Below are 23,806 nucleotides of genomic sequence, written 5' to 3'. Positions count from 1 at the left end.
TATAGGGACACAGGAAAGAGAGCAAAGTGCCTACGTGTGATGCAAAGATATCATCGGTGCGACACTCTTTGTCTTCGCACAGCCTACAATCGCGTCAATGCAACGTCCTCTACTGTGGAAAATTGCCACCATCGTAGTTTCAAATCCAATAGATGTGCATAGCTATCACTTTCCCCACTGATAGATCTTGAAAGGTGAGACTAAGATGGTCTATATTTGAATTGGTCTTCGGGCCGAGGTCGGGAACAAAATCTCAAGCCCGCCAACCTGAAGAACACTCACTCTAGTAGTTCCCCATACTTGAAGTAAATACTTGAAGCCTAATGACTTTCAACTTGAAGGGATCAAATTGTAATCTAATCAGTCAGGAGATCAAGTTATATAATATTGCATGAGCAGCCAACGTTTTAATATAGTAAATCAGAAACTATTATGTACCCAGATTTAATCTGCCGGTGAAAAGCCGGGTTAAGCCCTATATCGCTGGTGATGGACCTCCGGTCACGGAACTTCCGGCATTTGTAGACTTATGCCGCACGAACTCTACCGTGCGGTGTAGGATTGTTGAAACTTTTATTCGTGTACGAATTGACTCCACGTTGAGAAATAGTGTATCTTATCGGCAATTGGTTTGTCTTACGCGATAAAAATCTCAAATGGTAAGTATCCACTGTGGAGAACCTGGGGTTGGGGACGGAAGAAGTCCATGACTCCGGAGTATGGGACCGTGAGAAAGAAAACAAAAATATAATCTCCTCCCGTCTACTTTTGGTAACTTCCTGTCTCATTCAATCTTATCGAAAGTATGGATATCATACATAGGAAGAAAGAAGATATCGGAACCGCGGCCAATATACCGTCCCCGGTGGGCGAAGAGGATCTTAAACCGGCTGTGACAGAAGATGCCGTATTCGGTGTTATTGAAGGGGACGGCCCTAATTATCGCAATGTATACTTGTGTCATGCGGATTCTTATTCTCTGTTGAGACTGATAATTCTTAGCTAGGATGGGTAGGAACGTCAGTCCTAATGATGAAAACTCAAATCGGCTTGGGTGTACTGTCTATCCCATCTGCATTTGATACATTGGGCCTGGTGCCTGGAGTGCTTTGCCTGGTTGCAATAGCGATTATCAACTGCTGGTGCAGTTACATGGTCGGCAGCTTTAAGCTCAACCACCGTGAAGTGTATGGTATTGACGACGCGGCTGGGCTCATGTTCGGCCCAGTTGGACGTGAGGTCCTCGGAGCCGGATTCATTCTTTGTGAGTTAGCTACCTGTGCGAGCTCTTATAATAAAACTAACAAAATACGTATATAGATCTGACATTTGTTGCTGCTTCCGGTATACTTGGCATCTCGATCGCTCTGAATGCGATCTCAACCCATGGAGCTTGCACAACTATCTTCGTTGCTGTCGCCGCTATTGGGGTGTTTTGTCTTGCAATTATCCGTACTCTGAGCCGCGTGACTGTTATTGCGTGGGGTGGGTTGGCATGTATTCTCATTGCCAGTAAGAATCCTTTATTTGCATCTCTCGATATACCACCTTATTTACAAACCTTTTAGTCCTCATCGTCACAATCGGGGTCGGCGTAGAGGACCGCCCTTATGCCGCACCGCCAGGCCCATGGGTTTCAGACTATCAAATTGTCAATAATCCCAGCTTCGCCGATGGAATATCAGCAATTTGTACCCTCATCTTTGCCTACGGCGGTGTACCTTTTTTCTTCCCGATCATAGCCGAAATGCGTGATCCTCGTCACTACACAAAGTCCTTAGTCGCATGCCAAACCGTTGTCACAGTGATCTACGTGACAATTGGGATCGTGGTGTACTACTACTGCGGATCCTACGTTGCCTCGCCTGCCCTTGGTTCCGCGGGAAGGTTGATTAAACAGATTGCCTATGGCATTTCTCTTCCGGGTCTATTAGCGAGTGCAACGATCTGTACGCATGTAAGGCACTATTATCTGTTACTCCAGTCCCTAAAGTGAACGGTAATTGACATATGCATAGCTGGCGAGCAAGCATTTCTTTGTCCGAATGCTGCGAGGGTCGAAACACCTTGTCGCGAATACACTTGTGCACTGGGGGACCTGGATTGGCTGTGTCCTGGGTGTTGCTGTCGTTGCGTACATTATTGCAAGTGCCATTCCTAATTTTGATAGTCTCATCTCTTTTATCGGGGCTTTGCTGGGAACGCTACAGAGTTTCCAACCGAGTGGTTGCATGTGGTTGTATGATAATTGGAACAGGGGGAGAGAACAGCGATCGCATAAGTGGACCCTCGGAGTATGCTGGAACGTCTTTGTTGTTGTCTGCGGCACATTTTTGATGGTGGCTGGCACATATGGGTCTGTTGTTGGGATTATTGACTCTTTCAGGACTAATGGTGGATCGGGTGTTTGGTCTTGCGCTGACAACTCCAACTCTGTATAAGGATAGAGAACTACGAATATGTATCATTGAATTATGAAGGACAGTTTATGCCAGTTCAGCAGATTTTTATTCTTGGTCGAGCAGAATAGCTCGCTACAGAGGATATCAGCCTTAGGGCTGCCACTCGACTTCAATGAACCACATTGTGCTTTTCGGGGGTTTCCAGGCATTCAGGAACTTAAATCGGGTGTCGGCCATCTTGAATAGCCCTATCCAGTCATCCAAAGCGCTTTCACCGGCGTTGCTCACTGACAAACACAACAGATCCATATTCTTGGACCAACCAAGAAATTTAGATACAGAGGACTCCGGTTGATTAACTAGTGGGCTGTTTTACCCATATGTATGCCCCATTGCAGACGAATGCCATACCCAGTACAGGCTATATTATCTTCCTCGTATCTTCTCTATAGATAGAATCTTTTATTATATAAATACGGCGTTTTTTAATAGATCCAGTAGCTTAAGAAAGATTAACTTTCGGCTCTAAGAAAAGGGGTTATATGATATTACCCGCTATCGAAGATAGTTCTAGTATATAATCTTCGGGCCCCTTTGAAATGAAGCTTTGCGATCGGAGGATGGGTGCATTGACCCTTAAAAGTTGGAGTGTGCCAGAGAGAATGATTCCAATCTAAAATACGGAATAAGCTGCCATCGCCTGGATTCCAGTTAAAACATCCTCCGAATGAGGTTAGTGACCGTCTCGTGACCAGACTAGCTAAATCTAGTTAAAAGCTAGTATATCATGGAGATGATACCTATCTAATAGTCACAGCAGTGCTATATTAGTACGTACTACGCAACCAGTCGATGTCGAACTGACCACGGCTGGTGAGCAAGTCAATAGTCCATTCGCGGAAGTTGCCCGCGGAATCTTGACCGAGACCCATCTGTCGCAATCAATTATCCAACATGTGTTACCTCGGCTTCCTAAGGTTTCGTAAAACCCCCTGCAATAGTAAGGATAGGTATTTAATATGGCGATTCTCCTTAGTATCCAAAAAGTACTAAATCTTCCCGTGCCCCGGGTTCTTCGGCAAAACTCAAAGCTTACTTTGAGACATACCACTAGTGCTTATCCTGAATCACCAGACAGCATTTGCTTGGACCCTACAGTAGCAAGAGTATGACACTAGTTCTAGAGAGTAAACCTGAAATGTTACATCCTATCTCGAGGGGAGGGCGGGGCGGCCCGAATTCATTCGGCGTGGGCCTACAAGCCACGTGCTCCATAATACAATACGCCGTATATTCTATCAATGTCAAATTTGGTGATTAATTAGTAAACAAATTAGGATCTGGTCGTACTAGCGGTGATAGTCATATATAAAGAGGATTGCACCTGCGGTAGGAGTGGTGATAGTGGTAGTTGTTGTATATATAAATTAAGATAGCCCGATACCTACATCGACGGGTTAGAGTATCTAAAGATACAGATTTCTCGAGGCCGTAAAGTACAGAGGGACTCAAATCATGAAAGCGGCAAATACACTCAGATTGACCAGACTAGACAAATGCAATTGGCTGAAATATGTTGCATTGGTGTTGGTAAAATTGGTAGTATTTTACATGTTCGGAACCTCGATTTCTGCTTCAATCCACGTCACCTGACAACGGGGGCCTTTGTTCCTTGCAGCTCACGTTGGAAAATAAAACTGCGGGATCCGGGAAGTAAAATCAGTGATCCTGGCAAGAAACCTTGCAACTCTATGTCTGAAGCAGTCCAGAATAATGAGTGCCAATACAGGGCTAGGCCTTACGCGTCGTGATAAACAGTGTTCCTACTGCGCCCGTGCATTCGCCCGATCGGAGCATCTTTCCAGGCATGAGCGCTCACGTATGTTGACCCACCCACTAGGCGGGAGCAACCAGATTAATCAGATCTCTAGATCGTAATGAGCGCCCGTTTAGATGTACACTTTGTCATGCGACCTTTACTCGACAGGATGTTTTCAGAAGGCACCACGCAAGGTACCATATGGGACCCTTCCCGCAACATCATACTCAAGGGAACGGCATTGAAGAGCAGTCGATGTCTATGCATCCCAGGTCCAGGCGAACACCTAGCCCCATCACTTCATCGGCCATGGCACCAAATGATACTGAGTCCTTGATCTCTATGACGCACCCTCCTGCCACCGGCCCTGTAACCTTCGTGGATACCCCGACAGTAAGCTCTTCAACCCCATCTCTCAACTTCCCAAAGGATCTGATGTCTTCCATCCCGAGCAATCTGGAAGAGATGTCACAAGGAGATTCGGGTGCCAATCTGGCATTGAGGTGCCTCACACCTCCCTTGGACAACCATACCAGCACAGCATCCTCATCACAGGTGGTAAAGTCACTGGAGTGGAAAGGCTCCTTCGCCATATCAGAACAACAATGGCATCAGCTAGCTTCAGAGCAACAATGGCATCATCTTGCTTCCACACTCAATATTGTTAGACCAGTAAGCTTTGACTTGATGCCTGGGATAACGGCGACCACCCACTTTCGCTACTTAGTACCTGACCATTGACTTATTAGGTCGAAAATTTGAATGACCTCAAAATTCCGAGCCGCTTGACGTTGGAGAGATTACTGAGGGCTTTCGCCGAGTGCTTTCTCATTTACATTCCATGTATTCATATGCCGACCTGGAAAGCAGAGCTCGCTCCACCTTGTATGATCTTTGCGATGGCATCCATTGGCGCCAGTTATTACGACGATGATGCAACTGCAACTTCACTTCATTGCATTGCCCAGATGTGCATCAAGAATCATGTAAGCGAAGTACAACTAGTATTGAGGCACACTCCCTAATGTGAAAAAGATTGAATTGAGCCCACTCACTATCGCAGACGAGCCGCTATGGGTGTTGCAGTGTCTGCTGTTAATCATGGCAAACGGGACGAAAAACAGCGATTTTCGAACTTTTCAAGAGTCTGCATCATTAGCATCCCTTTTGATTGAAGTATGTCTAAGGAAACCAGAGAATTGACTGTTTGGAAGCTACTATTGTGCAGCCTTCTAGTCTGCCGCTCTCTGTCATTCTTACATCCCGGTGTCTACTCAAAACGAGGCCACTAATACATGATTTACTTCACAGGGCATTCAGTATAGGAAGGTCTCTCCATACACGCCGGAATCAGACGGTGGAAATGATGATATTCTACAGCAGTGGCAGAAGTGGATTGATTCGGAAATGACTGTAAGGTGCGTGGAGGTATCCTATCTTAGAAATGGGAAGCGTGTCTAACCCTACTCATAAGAACAATTTGCGCAGTATACGTCTATCTGGGTGCCCTAGGAGCCACCTTTCACACAGCAAGTTACTCCTGGAGCCTGGACATTAATGATTGTTTTCTGCCTTGCGAAGAATCTGAATGGACAAGTATATCTCCACAAGCTTGGTTGGACAAACGAAAGTCCATATCCAAACCCCCTATTCAATTCTCAACCGCTTTAGCCCATATTATGTCTGGCCAGGGTGCATCACCGCTTCGCCTGAGTATTTTCGGATCCTATCTGACATTACATGGAATTGTCAAACACCTCACGAGCCTCTACCAGGACAACTGGCTTATAGATTCATTACCAGCGCACGTACAACGGATTGAGGAATCTTTAACTAGGTGGCGGATGTGCGCCGAGCAGAACCCCGAGTTTCATTGTTCTCCCAGGTACCCTAGTGGGGTGATTGCGGCAAATGCTCTTTCGTTGTATCGTCAGGCTCATGTGCGACTGTGTGGAAACTTCAGGCCCCTGCGGGCGGCCCTGACGACCCGAAACGTGCAAAGTATTACTTCCAGGTTAAATGATATCCAAGTTAACATATCAAGCTCGAGGACATGTGTGAAGGCTGCTTGGTGTGCTATTGAAGCACTTCAGATATCCATAGTAATGGGAATGGCCCAGGCAGGATCCATTTCTGGATGGCACTCTAAATTATTATTCAACACCTATTCCTTGGAATGCTGTGAGTAATTCCACTTGTTCCAGCCCCCTTTCCTCCTTACTCACTCATCCGCCCCTTCACTGGTAATAACGACAATTAACCGAAAGCAATTCCAAAGGTCTGTTTCTAAGCATTTGGACGAGGGAGCAGTTGAGTCGCGCTATATCAGATCGATCTTCCGAGGAAAATGACATTTTAAAAACAATACAAGAAACGCTGGCGGAGATAGACCTAGATCCAGCTATTACGTCCAAGCCATATTCGATACAACTGGTCTATGCCTGGTCCTTGATCTTCAAAAATAGCGCTACAATTGGATTGTACGGCATTATTGCCGAGGTTTTGAAAGGCTACGCGGATAGCCTCAGAGGCTAACCTTGAAAGCCAATTTTCTTCAAATTCCAGGTTTGTATAGACTCATAGACAGTGAACCTGGTTGAATTCCCATAGAATTGATTGAGCTGCTTTGATCTATCAACATGACCGTACGGGAAGAGAATCGCCTAGGAAATCTACTAATTTACATATTTGGATATATTGTGACCAGTACCGTGTCAAGCTTTTGAGGTGCTACCTAGTGAGTTCTAGTCTTCTATGCCTTAGACGTAGTAGCTCTTTCCTGTGGTTGTTTTACTTCATATCATGGTGTTCTCAGGTACCATCGTTCATAGAATGAAACCTTTTATCTTTCTGTATAAGCCAACGTTTCCTTGCTATTCTAAATACTTGAAACCTATGCAGTTGACGACATCTGAGCAGCGAGCGATAATCTTATGCATATACATGCACGTATGTATAAACCCTGAAATTCAATTTCCGAGAACTGGCATTCAACTTGTTTGTAGTTCTATGATTTCATTTGAGGCAGAGACTTGGGCGTGAAACACCGATGTTGAGAGCCTGTCAGGACGATATGAACAGTTCAGGCGCCTTACAATAACCTCAGCTTCACGGCTGCCACTCGGCTTCAATGAACCAAATTGTGCTTTTCGGGGGCTTCCAGGCATTCAGAAACTTAAATCGAGGATCAGCCGCTTCAAACAGACCTATCCAGTCATCCAAAGCCCTTTCACCGGTATTGTTCACTGCCATGCCCAAAAGATCCATGCATCTAATGCTTCGATATTCCATCCATGGGACGGTACCGGGCTCGGGGATCACGCCGTCGTTGATGACAACCTTCGCTCCTTTCTTAAGCACCGGAATTAAAGCCCGCAAAACCTGGATAGCATACTTTTCGGCAAATCCATGAAAGACCCAACGGAAGAAGTAGACGTCTGCTACTACGGTCTGTGGTTTCAACAGGTCATGCACTTCAAGTCTAACTCTGGGCTTGAGATGTTGTGGCACCGCAGCCTTTGTCTCTTCTGTGATTGTGTGCTCTTGATCTTGAACGACAAAGTGCAGCTTGGGGTGTGCTTCTGCAATCGCCATCGAGGCGAAACCTCCACTTCCTCCACACTAAAACAAGGCAAGATTTGGAAAAATCAGAAACAAATCCAATTTATTGCTCACATGGCCATTAGGAGAATGGTACTCACGTCAACGACCGTCCCCTCACCAATATCCGCCCATGGATAGCCGGTCACGGTGTGCGAGACATCAAATCCAACACCACCCCCGTGTGCCTTCATACTCTTGCTATATCTGTCGGCGACAACGTCATTGCGGGAAGTGTGATCGAACCAATTGAGATTATGGCCATAGGCCACGTTGATACCCGTCTCATTCGGTTCCCCACTCCCGGGCCATCTCCTCATGGCTTCAACGGTGTAGACAAAGCCAGGCCACATGTCATTACAAAACAGACCCACCCAGGCATCCAAGGTTTCCTCTTCGAGAAGAACTCGCGATGCGCGGTTGTGGGCAACAAACCCAAGTTCTGGCTCACAGAAGAAGCGGTTCGTTATAGCGTGGCGGATGATCCGTCGGAAGGTGAATAGTGGTACGAAGATTCCACTCAATTGATGGCACTTTTCAGCCAGGTCTTCGTATGATATTTTGCTATTCAGTGGGACAGCTTGTGGGACCCGGAAGGTCCAAATGGCATGTAGGGACAATGGATCCATAGCCTGCACATTTACATCAGTGATGTTCCCTGTTTTGGGTTGCCCTGCAAGTGACAATTGCCCAAACCTACATCCCAACAAATGTTTCGAATATGATCCTTCGGACCATGGGAAAGAGCATAGAGTTCCTTTGATGCTGCAATCAACTCCAGGCGAGCCTCATAGGCCTCTTTGTCGTCGGCCGAAATTGCATAGTCAGCCTGCCCGTCGACATCGAAAGAGGGAGGCTCAACTCCCTTGGAGGCCAGGAAATCTGAGATTACTTTCGTCTTCTCCGCGATAACATTGGATAAGACAGTCAGCCGATTTGGAGACGCCATCTTGTGCTGTTGGGGCTGGAAATAAACAGAAGGATATTCTCCCTTGTATGTCGTGAAGGTAGGTACAAAGGTGATATAATCTGGTTCTTGTAGCTACATTGGGGTTTCTATGGGACATTTATATTGTAAGATCGGAGAGGACCACGTCCCATGGCACTGCATCCTGTAGTATGCTGGGATTCTACTTGCTTGCCCTTTTCCCAATTTCTTGCACTTCCACGATCATACATACACGCTCATATTATTCATGTTGTATTGTAAAGGTTTGTCCCATTTGGTAAATTACCCCCAAACCCCATCTATCTAAACCAGACAGACCGATTACCTTCCGACTTCAAGTTCTCTACTGGTCAAAGCGTATCCTACCATCACCATACAATGCAACACGTTCCTTCAATATCGCACAAATTCTCACGTCAGAATTAAGTCTCTCTACAAAAGCACTAGATACATCGGACTTCTTTCTACCTCCGCGTTACCCCACCAGCATAGGTGACTCGGCCAATGACCCAGAGGAGGATTCAGAGATGGGGCTCCTGAAGGAAGAGGGGGCACGGAGAAAGAGATGGGTAGCCGGTACGAACCTGCCCGGAGGTTATTGCTGGGCCGTGATGGCGCATCGCATCTTCGTCGTATACTAGTAGGCTTACCCAATACCAGAATGTACGGATGTACAGTACTTTTGTTCCACATGAAGCTCCCAAATCCTCCCCTCCCCCACCACGTTGTCATTCCTGCCTCCCCACCACCGACCCCACGGATGAACAAGGTGGAATATAGAGTAAGGCCTGGATGCGATCATATGAGAACGTAAATTAAATCGTCTTATCTGGTCGTGTCGCAGCTAATCTTAGCGCTCACGTTAGCCAAGTGATCCTTGTAACTGTATGATAGGGATACCATGGAAAGTCAATTGCATGTACCGAGGTCATGGTGCCGGATTCCGCTCCAAGAATCGCTATAGAAACTAGCGGTAATAAAAGGAAATGTTTCGATGTACACTTTAGGCTTGAAGCTGAAGTAAGGTGACTTAACCGAGGTATCAGTCGGGTAATGAGTGATTTCTGATCACCATATTGTCAAAACATCTACATAGTATTTGAGGCATATTTTCAGTATGACATTATACATGAGCAAATCTTTGGAAGAAAATTGTTAAGGTTTGTATAGGTGATGATTGGTATGTAAGATGACTATTACTTGATTATTCTTTCATTCATAACTATGTTAATATCTCTAACTCAGCAAAGAAAATGATAGTCGAATTGACGTGACTATCATTATTACTACGTAAATATAAAAGTTACCACACCATCTTTTGGAAAGGTATATAATATTTTCTTGGTGTATCTGCTTGTACACCGGATTTATTAATACAGTTTTGCTATAGCTATCAAAAGGTGTTGTGTGTCACAGTGTCCAAATTGACTATGCAGATATTACAGTAACTGGAAACTACCAAATTTTCTTATGGTCTACGGTTCAGGAAAATGAGAAGGTATGTGGTACATACTTTCCTTAAGTCGATTCTAGTTAGACTCCGGAAGGGTCTAAGACTATGAGTCTATGTCTCAGGTTGGGAAATGTGCAAGGCGAGTCGCATAGCACTCAATGGAAGCATTATAATATTATTAAATCTCTTAAAATAGTCTGCCAGCGCAAATGTGAACATACATTGAAGCAGAAGAATCCAATATAGTCTATGGTACAGAGATATCTGGGCTTTTTCAACCACACGCGAGGATTGCTGGAGTACTGTAGGCACCAAGGCACAAGATTTGAGCTGAAACGCCAAACTGTGGATCTACGCAGCAGCCATGGCATTCTTTACAGCTTCCCCCCCAATTCTTGCCCGCCGAGCGAAAAAGGCCAAGATGAAAGCCACCCCCATCGAAGCACATGCGAATGCGAAGGTTACTTTGATTCCATCCATGTAAGCGAGGCGGATTCCTTGCAAGCTGGAGCCAAAGGACTTTAGCTCTGTTGCTCCCGCAGCCACTACAGCTGAGGGATCAACCTCCGGCGCCGTTCGGGGAAGTTCAATGAGGAGGCGATTGGCGAATGCGGCTTGGGCACCGGATTGCATAAAGGCACCACCGACAGTTTGGAAGCCTATACAGATGACCGAGTTAGATCTCGAACAGTACACGGGATGAGACAAACAACTTACACATTAAAATCGCAGTTGTCGCCGCCATGTCTTTCGGTTCTGTATTTCCCTGGGCCATGATCATCGGAACTTGGACTCCAAATCCATTCCCGACACTGGCTAGGATTTGGTAGCCAATCCACTTACCGGTACTGGTACCGATATTGAATGTATATAAAAGGCCACATCCGATCGTGCCGACTGCGGCCCCTGATATAACAAACGGTGCGGGATAGCCAGTCATGGAAATCAAAATGCCACTCAACACCGTGAAAATGGACACCGCAAGGATAAAAGGCAGGTTGTGAACACCCGAGCCAATGGCGGAAGTGCCATCAATACTCTGGAAGTAAATTGGTAGATAATAAATCACCACGATGTATGAACCGAAGAAGAAGAAGCCCACTGCCGAGGGAATTGCATGCTTCTTGACCAAGCGAGGACAGGACATGGCCATCTCGCCCATGTATACTTCCCACCCACAGAGAACGGCTAAGATTGCCACGAAGCCGACGATTAAGCCAATGACAACTGAACTGTTCCAAGGGTACGTCAATCCGCCATATTGCATTGCGAGGATATAGCAGGTCACTGAGGCCATCATCAAGAAAGTTCCAATGGGGTCCATCTGCATCACCTTTGACCACAAGGATGAGGTGTCCGTAGACTTCGAGGCTTGAGGGCTTTGGAAAAAGATAATAATGAAGATCGCTGACACAGCGCCTACTGGTAGATTGATGTAGAAGCACCATCTCCATGTGGCCTTTTCCGTAAAGACACCCCCAAGAAGTGGTCCCACGACCGATGCAATTCCTATAGACTAAATCAGCTCGGTCAGCAAGTCAGTAAGTGTTATGCTTGAGCGCACCATAAGAAAGACCAATTAATCCTGTGAAGATAGGTCTTTTCTGGGGTGGTGCGCAAAACGCAGCCAGGGTGAAGGATCCTGTATTCACGCCTGCAGCTCCCAAGCCAGCAATCGCACGACCGACAATCAGGGCTACCGAGGAAGGCGCGACTCCACAGATCAAACTTCCCACTTCAAAAAGAAAGATCGCCAGCAGAAATGTGATCTTCAGGCTAAAGAAGAGATATGCCTTGCCCCCTTTTGGTTGTTGTTAGTGGGAACAAGACGATAAAAGGGATATCAAGCTTACAGGCTGTTTGAAAGCCAGCAGTGACCAGAAAAAAGGCCGACCCATACCAAGCCACATCTCCAAGACTATGAAAGTCATCGGTAATACGTGGAATAGCTGTCGCAATAATGGTCTAAGGGAAAAGATCTATGTAAGTGTTGCTAAACCCTGTGGGATTGTCCCAAAGAAAACGTCGAACTCACGAAGTCTAAAGAAGTCAAGAAAATCGCCAAGATCAAAGCAACAACAACGAAAGTTAGTCGTAAGCCGGTCGGATATTCACCTTCATCGCTCGGCGAGGTTGAGGATTGCTGGTCGAGGTTTGTATCCTGGAGTCCGGGAGATTTCTTTTCATGAAGCGAGTGCTGCTCTGGAGCGTGATCAGCACTTGCGTCAACTATCATCTTGAATCGTAATGGTGTGGAGACAAATCCGGCGCTCAGAGAATCATTTAGGTAGGGTAAAGAGTTTTATTCTAGAATACGCTAGGCTCGCACACTTGAATTCTAGCAGTTGTCAAAACATACTCCAGTGACCGGAGTTAGGGGATAAACGAGAGGAAAAAGAAAATACTATTCATTGTCCCCGGAGATAGCCAGCTCCGGGCGTGACAAAATCCGTGAGAAAAAAGAAGAAAAAGAAAAATTATGAACTGAACCGTACAGTAACCCAAGTACAGGGGTATGCTTAATAGAACTTGGTATCACGGTCGTTTGATTTTTAACTCAATTCCGTCATCTACTAACTTGTCCACCTAGAAAAGGTTGTATGATTATTCTAATAAAAGAGATCCCAGCTTACTACAGTACGTACAGAGTATATGTAACCTTTTAAGACATAAGAAAGAGTACCACAGAAGCACCCGTTTAGCGATATATATAAAATAACAAACCGGGCTCGGTTAAGTTCCTATAAATAGCCAGCAGGTCAATACACTGGCAAATGAGTGGCACCAGATCATAACCCTAGATTGATCCATACAATTAATATCACAGAGACCCTTGTTTAGTTGTCGGAGTTAGGGGTCAAGAAAGAGAGAAAGACTTGAAGGCGATAAGCTTATCGCGGGTCCTTCCCGGTTAATCTGTGGATCATGACCCCACCGGTGGGGTCGGTGGGGTAAAAGGGGGATCACCTTAACGCCGTGCAATGTCCGGTCTGTATTGGCGGTCATTCCTGCCATGGCCAGGTTGTGTGGATTTGCCCATACATTCAGCCCCTTGGACGTGGTCCAATGGGGAGTCACTGGGCAGTGCAGAGGGGAACCCTATTGGCTAATCATCACGTGCCATACACTAGCGTAGTTGGATAACTATTGTCTCCGTAGGTGGTCTCGACTTTCTAAATCAGCCCCACAATCCCTCCGATCGTCAACTGCTCATTCTCGCGGAATGGGTGGCACTAGTCCTTCTGGTTCGCTCGTAGAAGATTCATCCAATGTGACAAGAAACAGTCACCGTGATAATCATGGCTTAGAATCGGACAATTCCAGCCGAAACCGGGGTTTTGATTGGAGAAATGGAGTAGCGGGAGGTGTTGCAGGCTGCGCAGTGAGTTTTCCCTTCTCACTATTCAGGGTCTATCACTGACGCAAGGTGTATCTAGGCAAAGACGATTGTTGCTCCGATGGAGAGAATCAAGATTCTCTTTCAAACGTCGAATCCGCATTTCCTGCCGTATTCAACCCGGTGGAATGGTTTCATCGAGGCTATCAGTCATATTCGGACGAGCCATGGGGTGCCTGCACTTTTCAAAGGCCACGCGGCGAGTCTGATCCGCGTTTTTCCATATGCTGGTATTAACTTTTTGGCATACGAACAACTCCAACGTGTAATCATCATATCACCCAAGAGAGACACACCGTTTCATCGATTCTTCTGCGGGAGTACGGCGGGTGCCATCTCCACCGCCTTTACATATCCTCTTGAGTTGATCCGTATCCGTCTTGCCTTTGAAACAGAACAGCACAGGCATTCCTCTTGGTTCAGGATTAGTCGAAGAATTTACTTTGAAAGCGGCGGTAAAGGTAGTTTATTAAATCTTTATCAAGGAATTGGCCCGACTATGCTAGGCATACTTCCCTATGCCGGCACCTCATTCGTAACCCACGATTTAATGAGAGATCAGCTGCGCTCACCTTTGTTTGCGCCTTATGCTCTTGAAAAGGGATCATCAACTCGACTGACGGCAGTTGCGCAGCTTTGTTGCGGTGCAATCGCTGGCATTGTTGCTCAAACAGTTGCTTACCCCATCGATATCCTTCGGCGACGAATGCAAGTCGGAAGCGTGGTTGGCAGTAGATTAGGAATCTTAGAGACAGCTCGTCGCGTACTTATGGAGAGAGGAGTCAAGGGCTTCTATGTTGGCCTGACAATTGGTTACGTGAAAATGGCTCCCATGGTGGCGACGAGTTTCTACGTCTATGATCGAATGAAACGACTATTGGGCCTTACCGAGTAAAGATACCATTGTTTCTTCCTGACTCAACAAAATGTTTATATTCATTTTTTCTTTCTTTCTTTCTTTTTTTTTTTTTTTTTTATTTTTATTTTAATTTTTATTTTTATTTTTTTTGTTCTTTTTTCATTTATACCTTGACGCCAATATCTGGACTTTCCTTGTGTCTATCACCCCATTTCTCGTCCTCGAAATCCGTTGCACGGTGGTTGGAACCTTCGTACGGTATGTTCCTTGGCGTATACGCGCACCCAGTAAGAACTGAATTAGCTGCAGTTTCGAACTCTTCATATGCGTAAGCTTGGGGGTCATGGTTGAGGAGCCAATTAGGTCTAGGTTGCGCAAGAAGCTGCGGGTCTTTTCTCACTGCTTCCCAATCTGTTTTAACCCAAATATCCCGGGTTTCTAGACCCATCAACTGCCCAATCTTGCACCGTTCATATCTAAATTCTTATGTTTAATGTTTCCACTGGATAGGCGTGCTGACATGGCTTACCTCATTTTCTCCATAGTACGCAAAGCGAGTGGAACCTGCGATTTCCCAGCGAGCTCCAACATGACCGCGATTGTGGCGGCATCCTCAACAGCTTGAGTTGCTCCTTGAGCAGAGGTAGGAACGTATGAATGCGCGGCGTCGCCTATCAAAGCTATACGGCCTTTGGAAGAGACCCAGGTTGGAAGAGGATCTCGGTAGATAATCTTGTGATCGAACAACTGATCGGGGGGTGTGATTTTGTAAATCTCCGCAATTCTTGGATCCCAACCTTCCACCACCTTGAGAGCATCCTCAAGCTTGGCAGGGTGGGTCCATGATTCCTCGATATCATACTCATCGGGATGTGTCAGCACCCAAGTAATGCCCGTATTGCGCTTGACTGTTGCAATAAGAGTGTGCACATTGGGACCGATGAAGTTCATCACCGTGTCCTCGCCACCGGGAAGCGGAATCCAAGAGGTTGCTGGGTTTTCACGTAGCGACGGCTCTGGAACAAACCAGGCTCGATAGATGGCATACCCACTAGGGCGTGGAAGGTCTTCCTTACCCAGCACAAAATGACGCCCTGCAGAATGAACACCATCCGCACAGATCACCGCGTCCGCTTCCCACCGCTGGCTGTTAACGATAACTCCAGCAGAGTCATCTGTCTCAAAGAACTCCTTGACGTTGGCATTCAGATGTAACTCAATCTCGAGCTTTTGAAAATATTCAAACATGCATAACAACAGATCGCCCCGTCGTCCAGTGTACCCTGATCCGGCAGAATAGCCCTTCATCGGGTGACTCAACAGCAGTTCTCCCTTGCTGGTATGGATCTTGTGCGTTGCGTAGTTGCAACAGATTTCAGCGGCTTTCTGCTGAACCATTCCATTGTCCCATTTATAGATCGGGAGAGTGCCATTTTGCGAGATTCCTAGAGTATCCCCTGCGACCTGTTAGATATACGTTGTAATGCATCATCATCTGCAGTAACCCACCCAGTCCTCCTATTTCAGAGTTCTTCTCGAATACAACTACTTCATGACCTTTGTGGTAACATTCTATAGCCGCTGCTATTCCCCCAAACCCACAGCCAATGACAAGGACCTTGATCCCTGAGCTTCCTGGAGCTGCGATACCATCGGCACCCGTCCCAGTTGTGACAGCAATTGGCATGGTTGATCGATCTTTATGCACGAGTGCTTTGAGGTCGACTGAGGGAAGTGTACACGGCAGCGGGGAATGTTTTGGATGAACGGATGCTGAAATATAGACCTCGCATTCTCAGTTAATCATCCCCAGGTAAGCACTTCGCTATGTCATTGATTCAATCAGCCGACATCCGCAACAACGCTAATTCCTGATTTGCCCTTTCCTTTCACGTGGGAATGATGTCGAACGTTTCCCGATACCTGTAGCTCGTTCGTATTACCTCTTTAGTTAATGTCTTGTGCAGGTCAGGGCCTCTAGGCCCGCCAACCGGTAGGTAGATGATCGACCAGACTGGCCTTCATGGGCACGACTGCGCACGTGGAAAGTACTATAGACGCATCTAGTGGCAAGCGTTACCCCTCGAACGTTACCCCACCGTCTGAGAGCAAAAGTACATTGATGCCAGAAAGACCGGAAGGATTTGAGACGATGGAGCGTGACGGCGATGTCAAATTTAGCGGCGGGGCAGATAGTTACATGACCGAAGGATTTGCAGCATCAGCTTACGTGTGATGGCAGACCCACCAGCCTTTCTAGTTTGTCTCGGTTGTATACGAGAGAAGGAGACGAGACATCTAAGAGCCTCAGGGTTGGTTTAACATGCTCCTTCTGGCATGATGCCTCCTGAATGACAACTTGTATCTGCTATCCAAACTACTTCTTCTTGTTTTGAATCCACGACAGCCATGCAGGGCACTTCATTTCTTTTCGGCACACTCACGCCTGAGCATAACTGGAACTCGATTCGAGACCTAAAATGCTATTTCGACCAAAACCTAGGCGCGGAGTGGATTCTTGCTGCAGTTTCCGGGCTTCCCGACTACTGGGATCTCTTAGTAAAGAAATTGCCATCCATCGATGGCTCGTTCCCAGGCCGGCAGGTACTGGAGGACTTCCACCGCTGGCTTCGACAAGGATTCAATGCGGATGAGACCTCATCTCAATTGGGAAATACTGTTCTGCTACCCATTGTGGTAATTATTGGCTTGATTGAGTACTGGCGTTTTGTTGAAGCGAAGAACCCAGGATGTGAAGATCCACTCCAAGAGTTTAGTTCCAAGCTTCAAGAAGGCGAAATGTGTAATTCTGAGGCCATTGGCCTGTGTGCAGGGCAGTTGACCGCATACGCTGTTGCCAGCAGTCGTACTCGCTCTGAGTTTGAACGTTATGGCTCCGTTTCAATTCGTTTGGCAATGATGATCGGAGCAGCTACGGATGCGCTGGACGCACGACATGGGAAGGCAAAATCTTATGTTGCAGCGTGGCGTAATCCCGAACAATGTGAACAAATGAAGCGGGCCATCAGCCTAGTACACCCACAAGCATACATTTCTGTTTGGCTTGATGAGAGACGAGTGACAATCACCACAACTGCCCAATGGATTCGGTCCAGTCTTCTACGTCAATTTCAGGGAGCGGGACTGACAGTCGCCGAGTCGACCATCCAAGGGCCCATTCATTCTCCTAGCAGTGAGAACAAATCGCTTGCCCAGGGCATTCGTGAGATTTGCCAAGTTACTCCCGCTTTACAGCTAGGGGATATCTCGAACCTCGCCCTTCGGACATACACGAACGACGGCCATGGGACTCCAGTTGACCGGGGTAGTCTGCACGACCTAGCTGTGCAAAGCACACTTGTTGCAGAGTGTAACTGGTATGGGACCTTTGCATCGCTACCTCTATCTCATAGGAACTCGACTCAAGGTGTTGTCGCATTCGGCCCCGACCGGTGTGTCCCTCAATCCTTGACAACATCCTTGGGTGCAAGATTTATTCATGTCTCACGCCTGGGTCATTCCGATGCTCTTCCCAATGGTATCGATACATCAACGCTTTCTGCTACCCCAACCACTACTGCCGCTACCCCTGCTGCTATGACACCTGCGCTCACCACACCTGTGTCTCCATCCCTTGTTCCACCTGCCTCTCACATTCCAACGCAACAAACAGAGTATGTCCAGAATACGCCCGTGAAGCAGCTCCCAGCTGTAGATATGGCGAATCCCGACAATGAGATTCGAGGGAAGCAACACCAACAGGCCGAGCCTTCACTCTCGACCGAAAGTACGGTTGCCATAGTGGGCATGTCCATCAAAACAGCTGGTGCAGACGACGTAGACGAGTTCTCGCGCATGATACAAACTGGCACCTCCCAGCACGAGCTAGTTGGACCTGATCGAGTCAAATTTCATACGCTGTGGCGCGAAGGTGACTGGGATCCCTCTTACAAATGGTATGCCAATTGGATGCGCAACATAGACAGCTTTGACCATCAATTCTTCAAGAAGAGCCCTCGAGAAGCCGCCAACATGGATCCAGCGCAAAGGCTCTCTCTGCAGGCTGCTTACCAAGCCGTTGAAAGCTCTGGCTACTATTGTAGCGATCGAAATCCCACCACAGGAATGGATCGGGATGAGACTGATGCAAATCATACTGGTGTATATTTGGGAATAACATTGGATGATTATCAAAACCACGTCAGATCCCATCGCGCAAATGCCTTCTCCATCACGGGAACTATGCGGAGTCTCATTGCCGGCAAGATAGCTCATCATTTTGGCTGGACAGGCCCCGCCATGACTCTCGATACTGCCTGCTCCTCATCTGGTGTTGCCATTCATACAGCCTGTCGAGCTATTTTGGCTGGTGACTGCAATGCTGCTCTTGCCGGAGGGGTCAACGTCATTACTGACCCTCTTGCCTTCCAGGATTTAGCAGCTGCCGGCTTTCTCAGTCCCTCAGGCCAATGTAAACCATTTGATAACAGTGCAGATGGGTACTGCCGGGGGGAAGCTGTGGGCTTTGTCTTCTTGAAACGACTCTCCGATGCATTGGCGGATGGCAATCAGATATTTGGATGTATTGCCAAGTCATCAGTCTATCAGAATGAGAACCACACACCCATCTTCGTTCCGAACTCACCTTCTTTATATAACCTTTTCAATTCTGTTATAAAGAAATCCCAGGTAGATCTATCAGACATATCAGTGGTGGAATGTCACGGGACAGGTACGCCAGTGGGGGATCCTGCTGAGTGGGAAAGTGTTCGTCAGGCCCTGGAAGGGCCTGAAAGGCCTGAGCCAGTGTATATCGGGTCTGCGAAAGGTCACATAGGCCACACAGAGGGTGCTTCTGGCTTAGTTGCGCTCATAAAGGTCTTGGCTACAATTCAAAGCGGGTACATTCCACCTCAGGCAAGTCATTCCACACTGAATCACCTCATACAACCAACCGACACGATGCAGATTGCGAAGGCTCTACAACCCTGGCGAGCTACACGCAAGGCAGCATTGATCAACAACTACGGTGCCAGTGGATGTAATGTGGTCATGGTTGTCACCGAATCTCCAGTCTCCCAGCCGTCACATGACCAGTGTATTTCAGAAGAGTTGATGAATGTTCCCATCTGCATTTCCGGGCGAACCATAAACACAGTCAAGGCCAACTGCGCACGGCTTCTTAAATACCTTGACATTCACACCGGTATTAGCCTCGTCGACCTTTCATTCAACATTAACCGTCAATGCAGCCGTCTGCTGCCCTACAGATTCTCATTCACATGTGGTTCTCTAGATGAATTGAAAATGTCGTTATCGCAAATAGTGGCTCTGTCTCCTGGCCCAGAGGCGGATACAATGGTTACTCCCTGCCAGCCTGAGCGACAAATTATTCTCTGTTTTGGTGGCCAGATATCAAGAGCCATCGGGCTAGATCGTAGCCTGTACGATCGTACGAAGGTTTTACAATATCATCTGAATGAATGCGACCGAGCAGTTCAGTCACTAGGGGCTGAAAGTATCTTCCCTGATATTTTCTCCCATGAACCAGTAGAAGACCAGCAACATTTGCAAACAATGCTATTTGCAATGCAATATTCTTGCGCAATGTCCTGGTTACAATCTGGGTTATCAAAGCGAGTTGCTACACTTGTTGGTCACAGCTTCGGGGAGATTACTGCGATGTGTATATCTGGCGTGCTGTCTTTGCAGGATACTGTGAAGCTGGTGGTAGGAAGAGCACAGTTGGTCCGAGACTCGTGGGGATCTGACCCCGGTGCCATGCTTGCGGTCGAAGCGGACGAGATTGCTGTGCAAACACTGTTATCTCAGGCCAACCGGGTGTACACTGGCTCCCATCCGGCAAGTATTGCGTGCTACAACGGTCCTAGGAGTTTCACTTTGGCAGGTTCTGAAGAGGCCATTGGCATCGTGACTGATATTCTGTCTGAAACCTCTCCTCCGATACGCAGTAAGACACTGCGAGTGACGAACGCCTTCCACTCAAGTCTCGTCGACACAATTGCCTCTGGGCTTAAAGCTGTGGGAGGAAGTATCACCTTCAAGAAGCCAAAGATTCCTCTTGAGCGAACGACAGAGGCTAGATCATCCGCTGAACTTCTAGGCCCGCAGTATGTGGCGGAACAGATGAGACAACCAGTATTCTTTCACCATGCTGTGCAACGCATCGCGAAGGGCCATCCGAACTGTGTTTGGTTAGAGGCAGGGTCTAGCTCTACAATCACTGTCATGGCCCAGCGAGCGTTGAATTCCACTCAACGGACGTCCTGTCATTTCCAGCCTGTCCATATTGATGATTCTGATGCTTTCAGCAATCTCGCCGAGGCGACAGCCTCTTTGTGGAAAGAGGGGCTGTCTTTGTCGTTCTGGCCACATAACGCCATCCAGACGGCCGAATACGCTACCATTGTCTTGCCCCCATACCAGTTTGAAAGAGAAAAGCATTGGGTGGAACTTCGATCTCCGGTTGAGCTTATTGAACAAATAAAGGATCGTGTGCGGGCAGAGAGCACTATTCCAGCTTCGGAGTCTACAGCTGATCCAAACCAAAAATGGTTGTTTACTGGGTATAAGGACTCGCACGTCAAGGGCAAGAGGCAACCTTGTTTCAACATCATCACGGCATCCAAGGAATACCAATCCCTAATATCCAGTCATATCGTCGCGCAGAAAGCTGGAATCTGCTCTGGCATGTTGCAGGCGGATTTGGCTATCGGTGCGTTATTCAGTCTTCACCCTGACTGGGTTACGAAGGGAATTACCGCCACAGTCCATGACGCGATCAACCACGCACCAATCTGTCTAGATTCTTCACGTGTTCTGTCTATCGAATTTGAAGATCAAGAGAATGGATTCTGGGACTGGAAAATTGTTGGTTCATCTATGGTTGCGCCTCGCGTTGTCCACACTACCGGACGCCTGCAAATGCGAGACCCGAAGGACGTTTCATACCAGGCGGAATTCCGTCGGCTCAGCCGCATGGTGGATCATGAGAGATGCTTGGCCGTTCTGAACGCTAGACCAAGGGACAATGACGTGGAAATATTGCAGGGACGCAGTATATACAGGGCGTTCAGCGACGTCGTTGACTTTGGAGAGCAGTACCGCAGTCTGCGTTGGCTGGTCGGTCGGGGTAACGAGAGTGCCGGTCGGTTTTCTAAAACACCACAAAATGATGCGTGGTTTGACCAGCTTCGAGGAGAGCATATCAGTCAGGTGGGCGGGATCTGGGTCAATTGCATGAGTAATCATAGCCGAGATGATATTTTCTTGGGAGCAGAAATCGAGACCTATATGGTTTCACCCGACTGGGTAAACCGGCCACTGCCCGATCAATGTGATGTTCTGGCGCGCCATCTAAAGCACAGGAATACGGGTGACTATACAAGTGATAGCTTTGTGTTTGACCCTGACAGTGGAGACTTGGTACAGGTCTTGCTGGGAGTAAGATTCACCCGGACGCCTAGGGCCTCTTTCGTCCGGGCATTGCAACACATGACACCAGGCCTGGAAACTGGCCATCCCGAGTCGATGTTGGGCACAACTCTGCAACCTATTCCTATGACGGCTGCCACACCTGTGGCCGTAGCCGAAGCTCCAAAGACAGTTTCCCCGAAGGCGAATATTCATGAGACACCGACGAGAAACCTGCTCACGGAGATGACCGAGCTCATCGCCAACATAGTCGGCGTGGATATAGCTGAAATTGGACCGGATGCCAACCTCGTCGACTTTGGCGTCGATTCCCTGCTTGCGCTGGAATTGCAAGGTGAGATCAAGACCGCCTTTTCCTGCGCGCCAGACGTGGTCGCAATACTTGAAGCCACTACCATACGTGATTTGGTAGCATGCCTTCCTATCCCTCGAGATATGCTACAGCATGAGGCCATCAACAATGCTGAATCAACGGATGACCTTTTTCACGAGGTCTCCTCGCTTTCCCAGGCCTCAGATCCATATTTGAGTACCCCATGTGAGTCCAGTACGTCAGGCTCATTCATCCCCCTTGACTTGCTATGGAGAGCGTCGGACATCCTAGAGTCGTTCTCTGCCATTAAGGGTCGTGGTGACCAGATGATTCTTGAGCATGGCCTGGGCAATTTCGAAAGCAATATCGTTCCAGATACCAATCGGCTGTGCACTGCACTTGTGGTGGAATGCTTCGAGGAGCTCGGCTGTCCATTACGGAGCGCAAATCCTGGTGATGTCTTGAGCCGCATATCTTTCAAGCCTCAGCACACGATCTTCGTGAACTATATTTATCATTTTCTTGAGAAAACTGCGCAGCTTGTCAGCCTTGATCAAACCGGGCGACTCATACGTACTGAAACACCTACCCCTACAATGAGCAGCAAAGACATGCTGCCTGAGCTGCTAAAGAAATACCCTGATCATGCTGATTTTACACAATTGACGTATCACGCAGGCATTCAGCTTGCTAGCGCATTATCGGGACTCACAGATGGTAATCGAGTGCTGATGAGCAATCCAGAAGGCCGCAAGCTCTGCGAATCTGTGTATCACAACTACCCACTCAATAGAATTGGATTTGAAACAATCCGCGACGTGATCATTCAAGCACTTAAACACATTCACATAGACAAAACACCCCTGAAGATTCTTGAATTGGGAGCGGGAACTGGAAGCCTGACTAGTGTATTGTTGCCACTTCTTGGCTCGTTGGACATTCCCGTTGAGTATACTTTCACGGATCTATCCTCGTCGCTAGTGGCACAGGCACGTCGCACACTTGGAAGGCAATACAAATTCATGAAGTTTGCCGTGCAAGACATAGAAAAGCCCCCAAGTAAGGAGATAGCAGGACAACAGCACATTATCGTCGCGAGCAATGCAGTCCATGCCACGCGAAGCTTGGAGGACTCGACAAGAAACATTCGACAGGCATTGCGACCAGATGGTTTCCTCATGGTACTTGAAATGCGAGAAGCATGGCCTGCACTTGATCTTACATTTGGCCTGTACGAGGGCTGGTGGCTTTTCGAAGATGGACGTACCCACGTCTATACCTCACCCGAGGTCTGGAAGCGTAGCTTGACGGCTGCTGGATATGAGGCTGTTGACTGGACCGATGGGAAGCTTCCGGAGCACAAATATTACATGGTCGTTATAGCTCTGGCATCCGCGCTATAAGACAAGGGAATACTATAGAAATGAGTGTCCAGATTGTGTCTCCTTACTTTCGTTGGATAGCCTCGCAGATAAATCAATGTGAAAGTTATATGGGTCGTTATCTCTATATTCCCTACCCATAAATACATGATCTCAACCTATTCTCACCAAGGAGAA

General features: G+C 47.5%; 8 protein-coding genes across 8 annotated transcripts; 5 read left to right on the top strand and 3 right to left on the bottom strand.

Annotated features, from left to right (window-relative positions):
- The first annotated feature begins 515 nt into the window (after positions 1-515).
- F9C07_2287148 (putative amino acid transporter) lies at positions 516-2,501 on the top strand. The gene is made up of 5 exons (XM_041295503.2): positions 516-949; positions 1,003-1,264; positions 1,321-1,512; positions 1,569-1,957; positions 2,019-2,501. Exons 1-5 carry the CDS (start codon positions 806-808, stop codon positions 2,439-2,441), a joined length of 1,410 nt encoding a protein of 469 aa, XP_041151464.1. The 5' UTR covers positions 516-805; the 3' UTR covers positions 2,442-2,501.
- A 1,355-nt stretch (positions 2,502-3,856) lies between these two features.
- On the top strand, positions 3,857-5,573 carry F9C07_1925659 (uncharacterized protein). The gene is made up of 3 exons (XM_071508487.1): positions 3,857-4,281; positions 4,334-4,893; positions 4,971-5,573. The coding sequence occupies exons 1-3, from the start codon at positions 4,176-4,178 to the stop codon at positions 5,244-5,246; spliced, it is 942 nt and encodes a 313-aa protein (XP_071367271.1). The 5' UTR covers positions 3,857-4,175; the 3' UTR covers positions 5,247-5,573.
- F9C07_1925653 (uncharacterized protein) lies at positions 5,438-6,890 on the top strand. The gene is made up of 3 exons (XM_071508486.1): positions 5,438-5,639; positions 5,696-6,402; positions 6,500-6,890. Exons 1-3 carry the CDS (start codon positions 5,629-5,631, stop codon positions 6,754-6,756), a joined length of 975 nt encoding a protein of 324 aa, XP_071367270.1. The 5' UTR covers positions 5,438-5,628; the 3' UTR covers positions 6,757-6,890.
- A 439-nt stretch (positions 6,891-7,329) lies between these two features.
- F9C07_2287147 (putative O-methyltransferase) lies at positions 7,330-8,825 on the bottom strand (the record flags this gene model as incomplete). Its single annotated transcript, XM_041295508.2, has 3 exons — positions 8,522-8,825; positions 7,923-8,453; positions 7,330-7,842 (listed from the first exon to the last, which is right to left on the bottom strand). The coding sequence occupies exons 1-3, from the start codon at positions 8,768-8,770 to the stop codon at positions 7,330-7,332; spliced, it is 1,293 nt and encodes a 430-aa protein (XP_041151466.1). The 5' UTR covers positions 8,771-8,825.
- A 1,550-nt stretch (positions 8,826-10,375) lies between these two features.
- Positions 10,376-12,655, bottom strand: F9C07_2287146 (putative efflux pump antibiotic resistance protein). The gene is given in 6 exon segments (XM_041295509.2): positions 10,376-10,566; positions 10,581-10,882; positions 10,941-11,732; positions 11,788-12,024; positions 12,077-12,188; positions 12,259-12,655. The coding sequence occupies 6 exon segments, from the start codon at positions 12,457-12,459 to the stop codon at positions 10,498-10,500; spliced, it is 1,713 nt and encodes a 570-aa protein (XP_041151467.2). The 5' UTR covers positions 12,460-12,655; the 3' UTR covers positions 10,376-10,497.
- Positions 12,656-13,401: 746 nt separating this feature from the next.
- Positions 13,402-14,594, top strand: F9C07_2287145 (mitochondrial carrier protein Leu5). The gene is made up of 2 exons (XM_041295518.2): positions 13,402-13,605; positions 13,661-14,594. The coding sequence occupies exons 1-2, from the start codon at positions 13,447-13,449 to the stop codon at positions 14,513-14,515; spliced, it is 1,014 nt and encodes a 337-aa protein (XP_041151468.1). The 5' UTR covers positions 13,402-13,446; the 3' UTR covers positions 14,516-14,594.
- Positions 14,595-14,642: 48 nt separating this feature from the next.
- On the bottom strand, positions 14,643-16,166 carry F9C07_12469 (putative MAK1-like monooxygenase; the record flags this gene model as incomplete). The annotated part of the gene is made up of 3 exons (XM_041287617.1): positions 14,643-14,955; positions 15,009-15,936; positions 15,989-16,166. 3 exons carry the CDS (start codon positions 16,164-16,166, stop codon positions 14,643-14,645), a joined length of 1,419 nt encoding a protein of 472 aa, XP_041151469.1.
- A 722-nt stretch (positions 16,167-16,888) lies between these two features.
- F9C07_12468 (putative polyketide synthase) lies at positions 16,889-23,650 on the top strand (the record flags this gene model as incomplete). Its single annotated transcript, XM_041287611.1, has 1 exon — positions 16,889-23,650. One exon carries the CDS (start codon positions 16,889-16,891, stop codon positions 23,648-23,650), a length of 6,762 nt encoding a protein of 2,253 aa, XP_041151470.1.
- Positions 23,651-23,806: the final 156 nt, after the last annotated feature.

Source organism: Aspergillus flavus, chromosome 8 (assembly GCF_009017415.1).
Source record: "Aspergillus flavus chromosome 8, complete sequence".
NCBI classification, from domain to species: Eukaryota; Fungi; Ascomycota; class Eurotiomycetes; order Eurotiales; family Aspergillaceae; genus Aspergillus; species Aspergillus flavus.
Note: the sequence above shows the minus strand (reverse complement) of the source record. Positions and strands in the feature narration are given on the sequence as shown.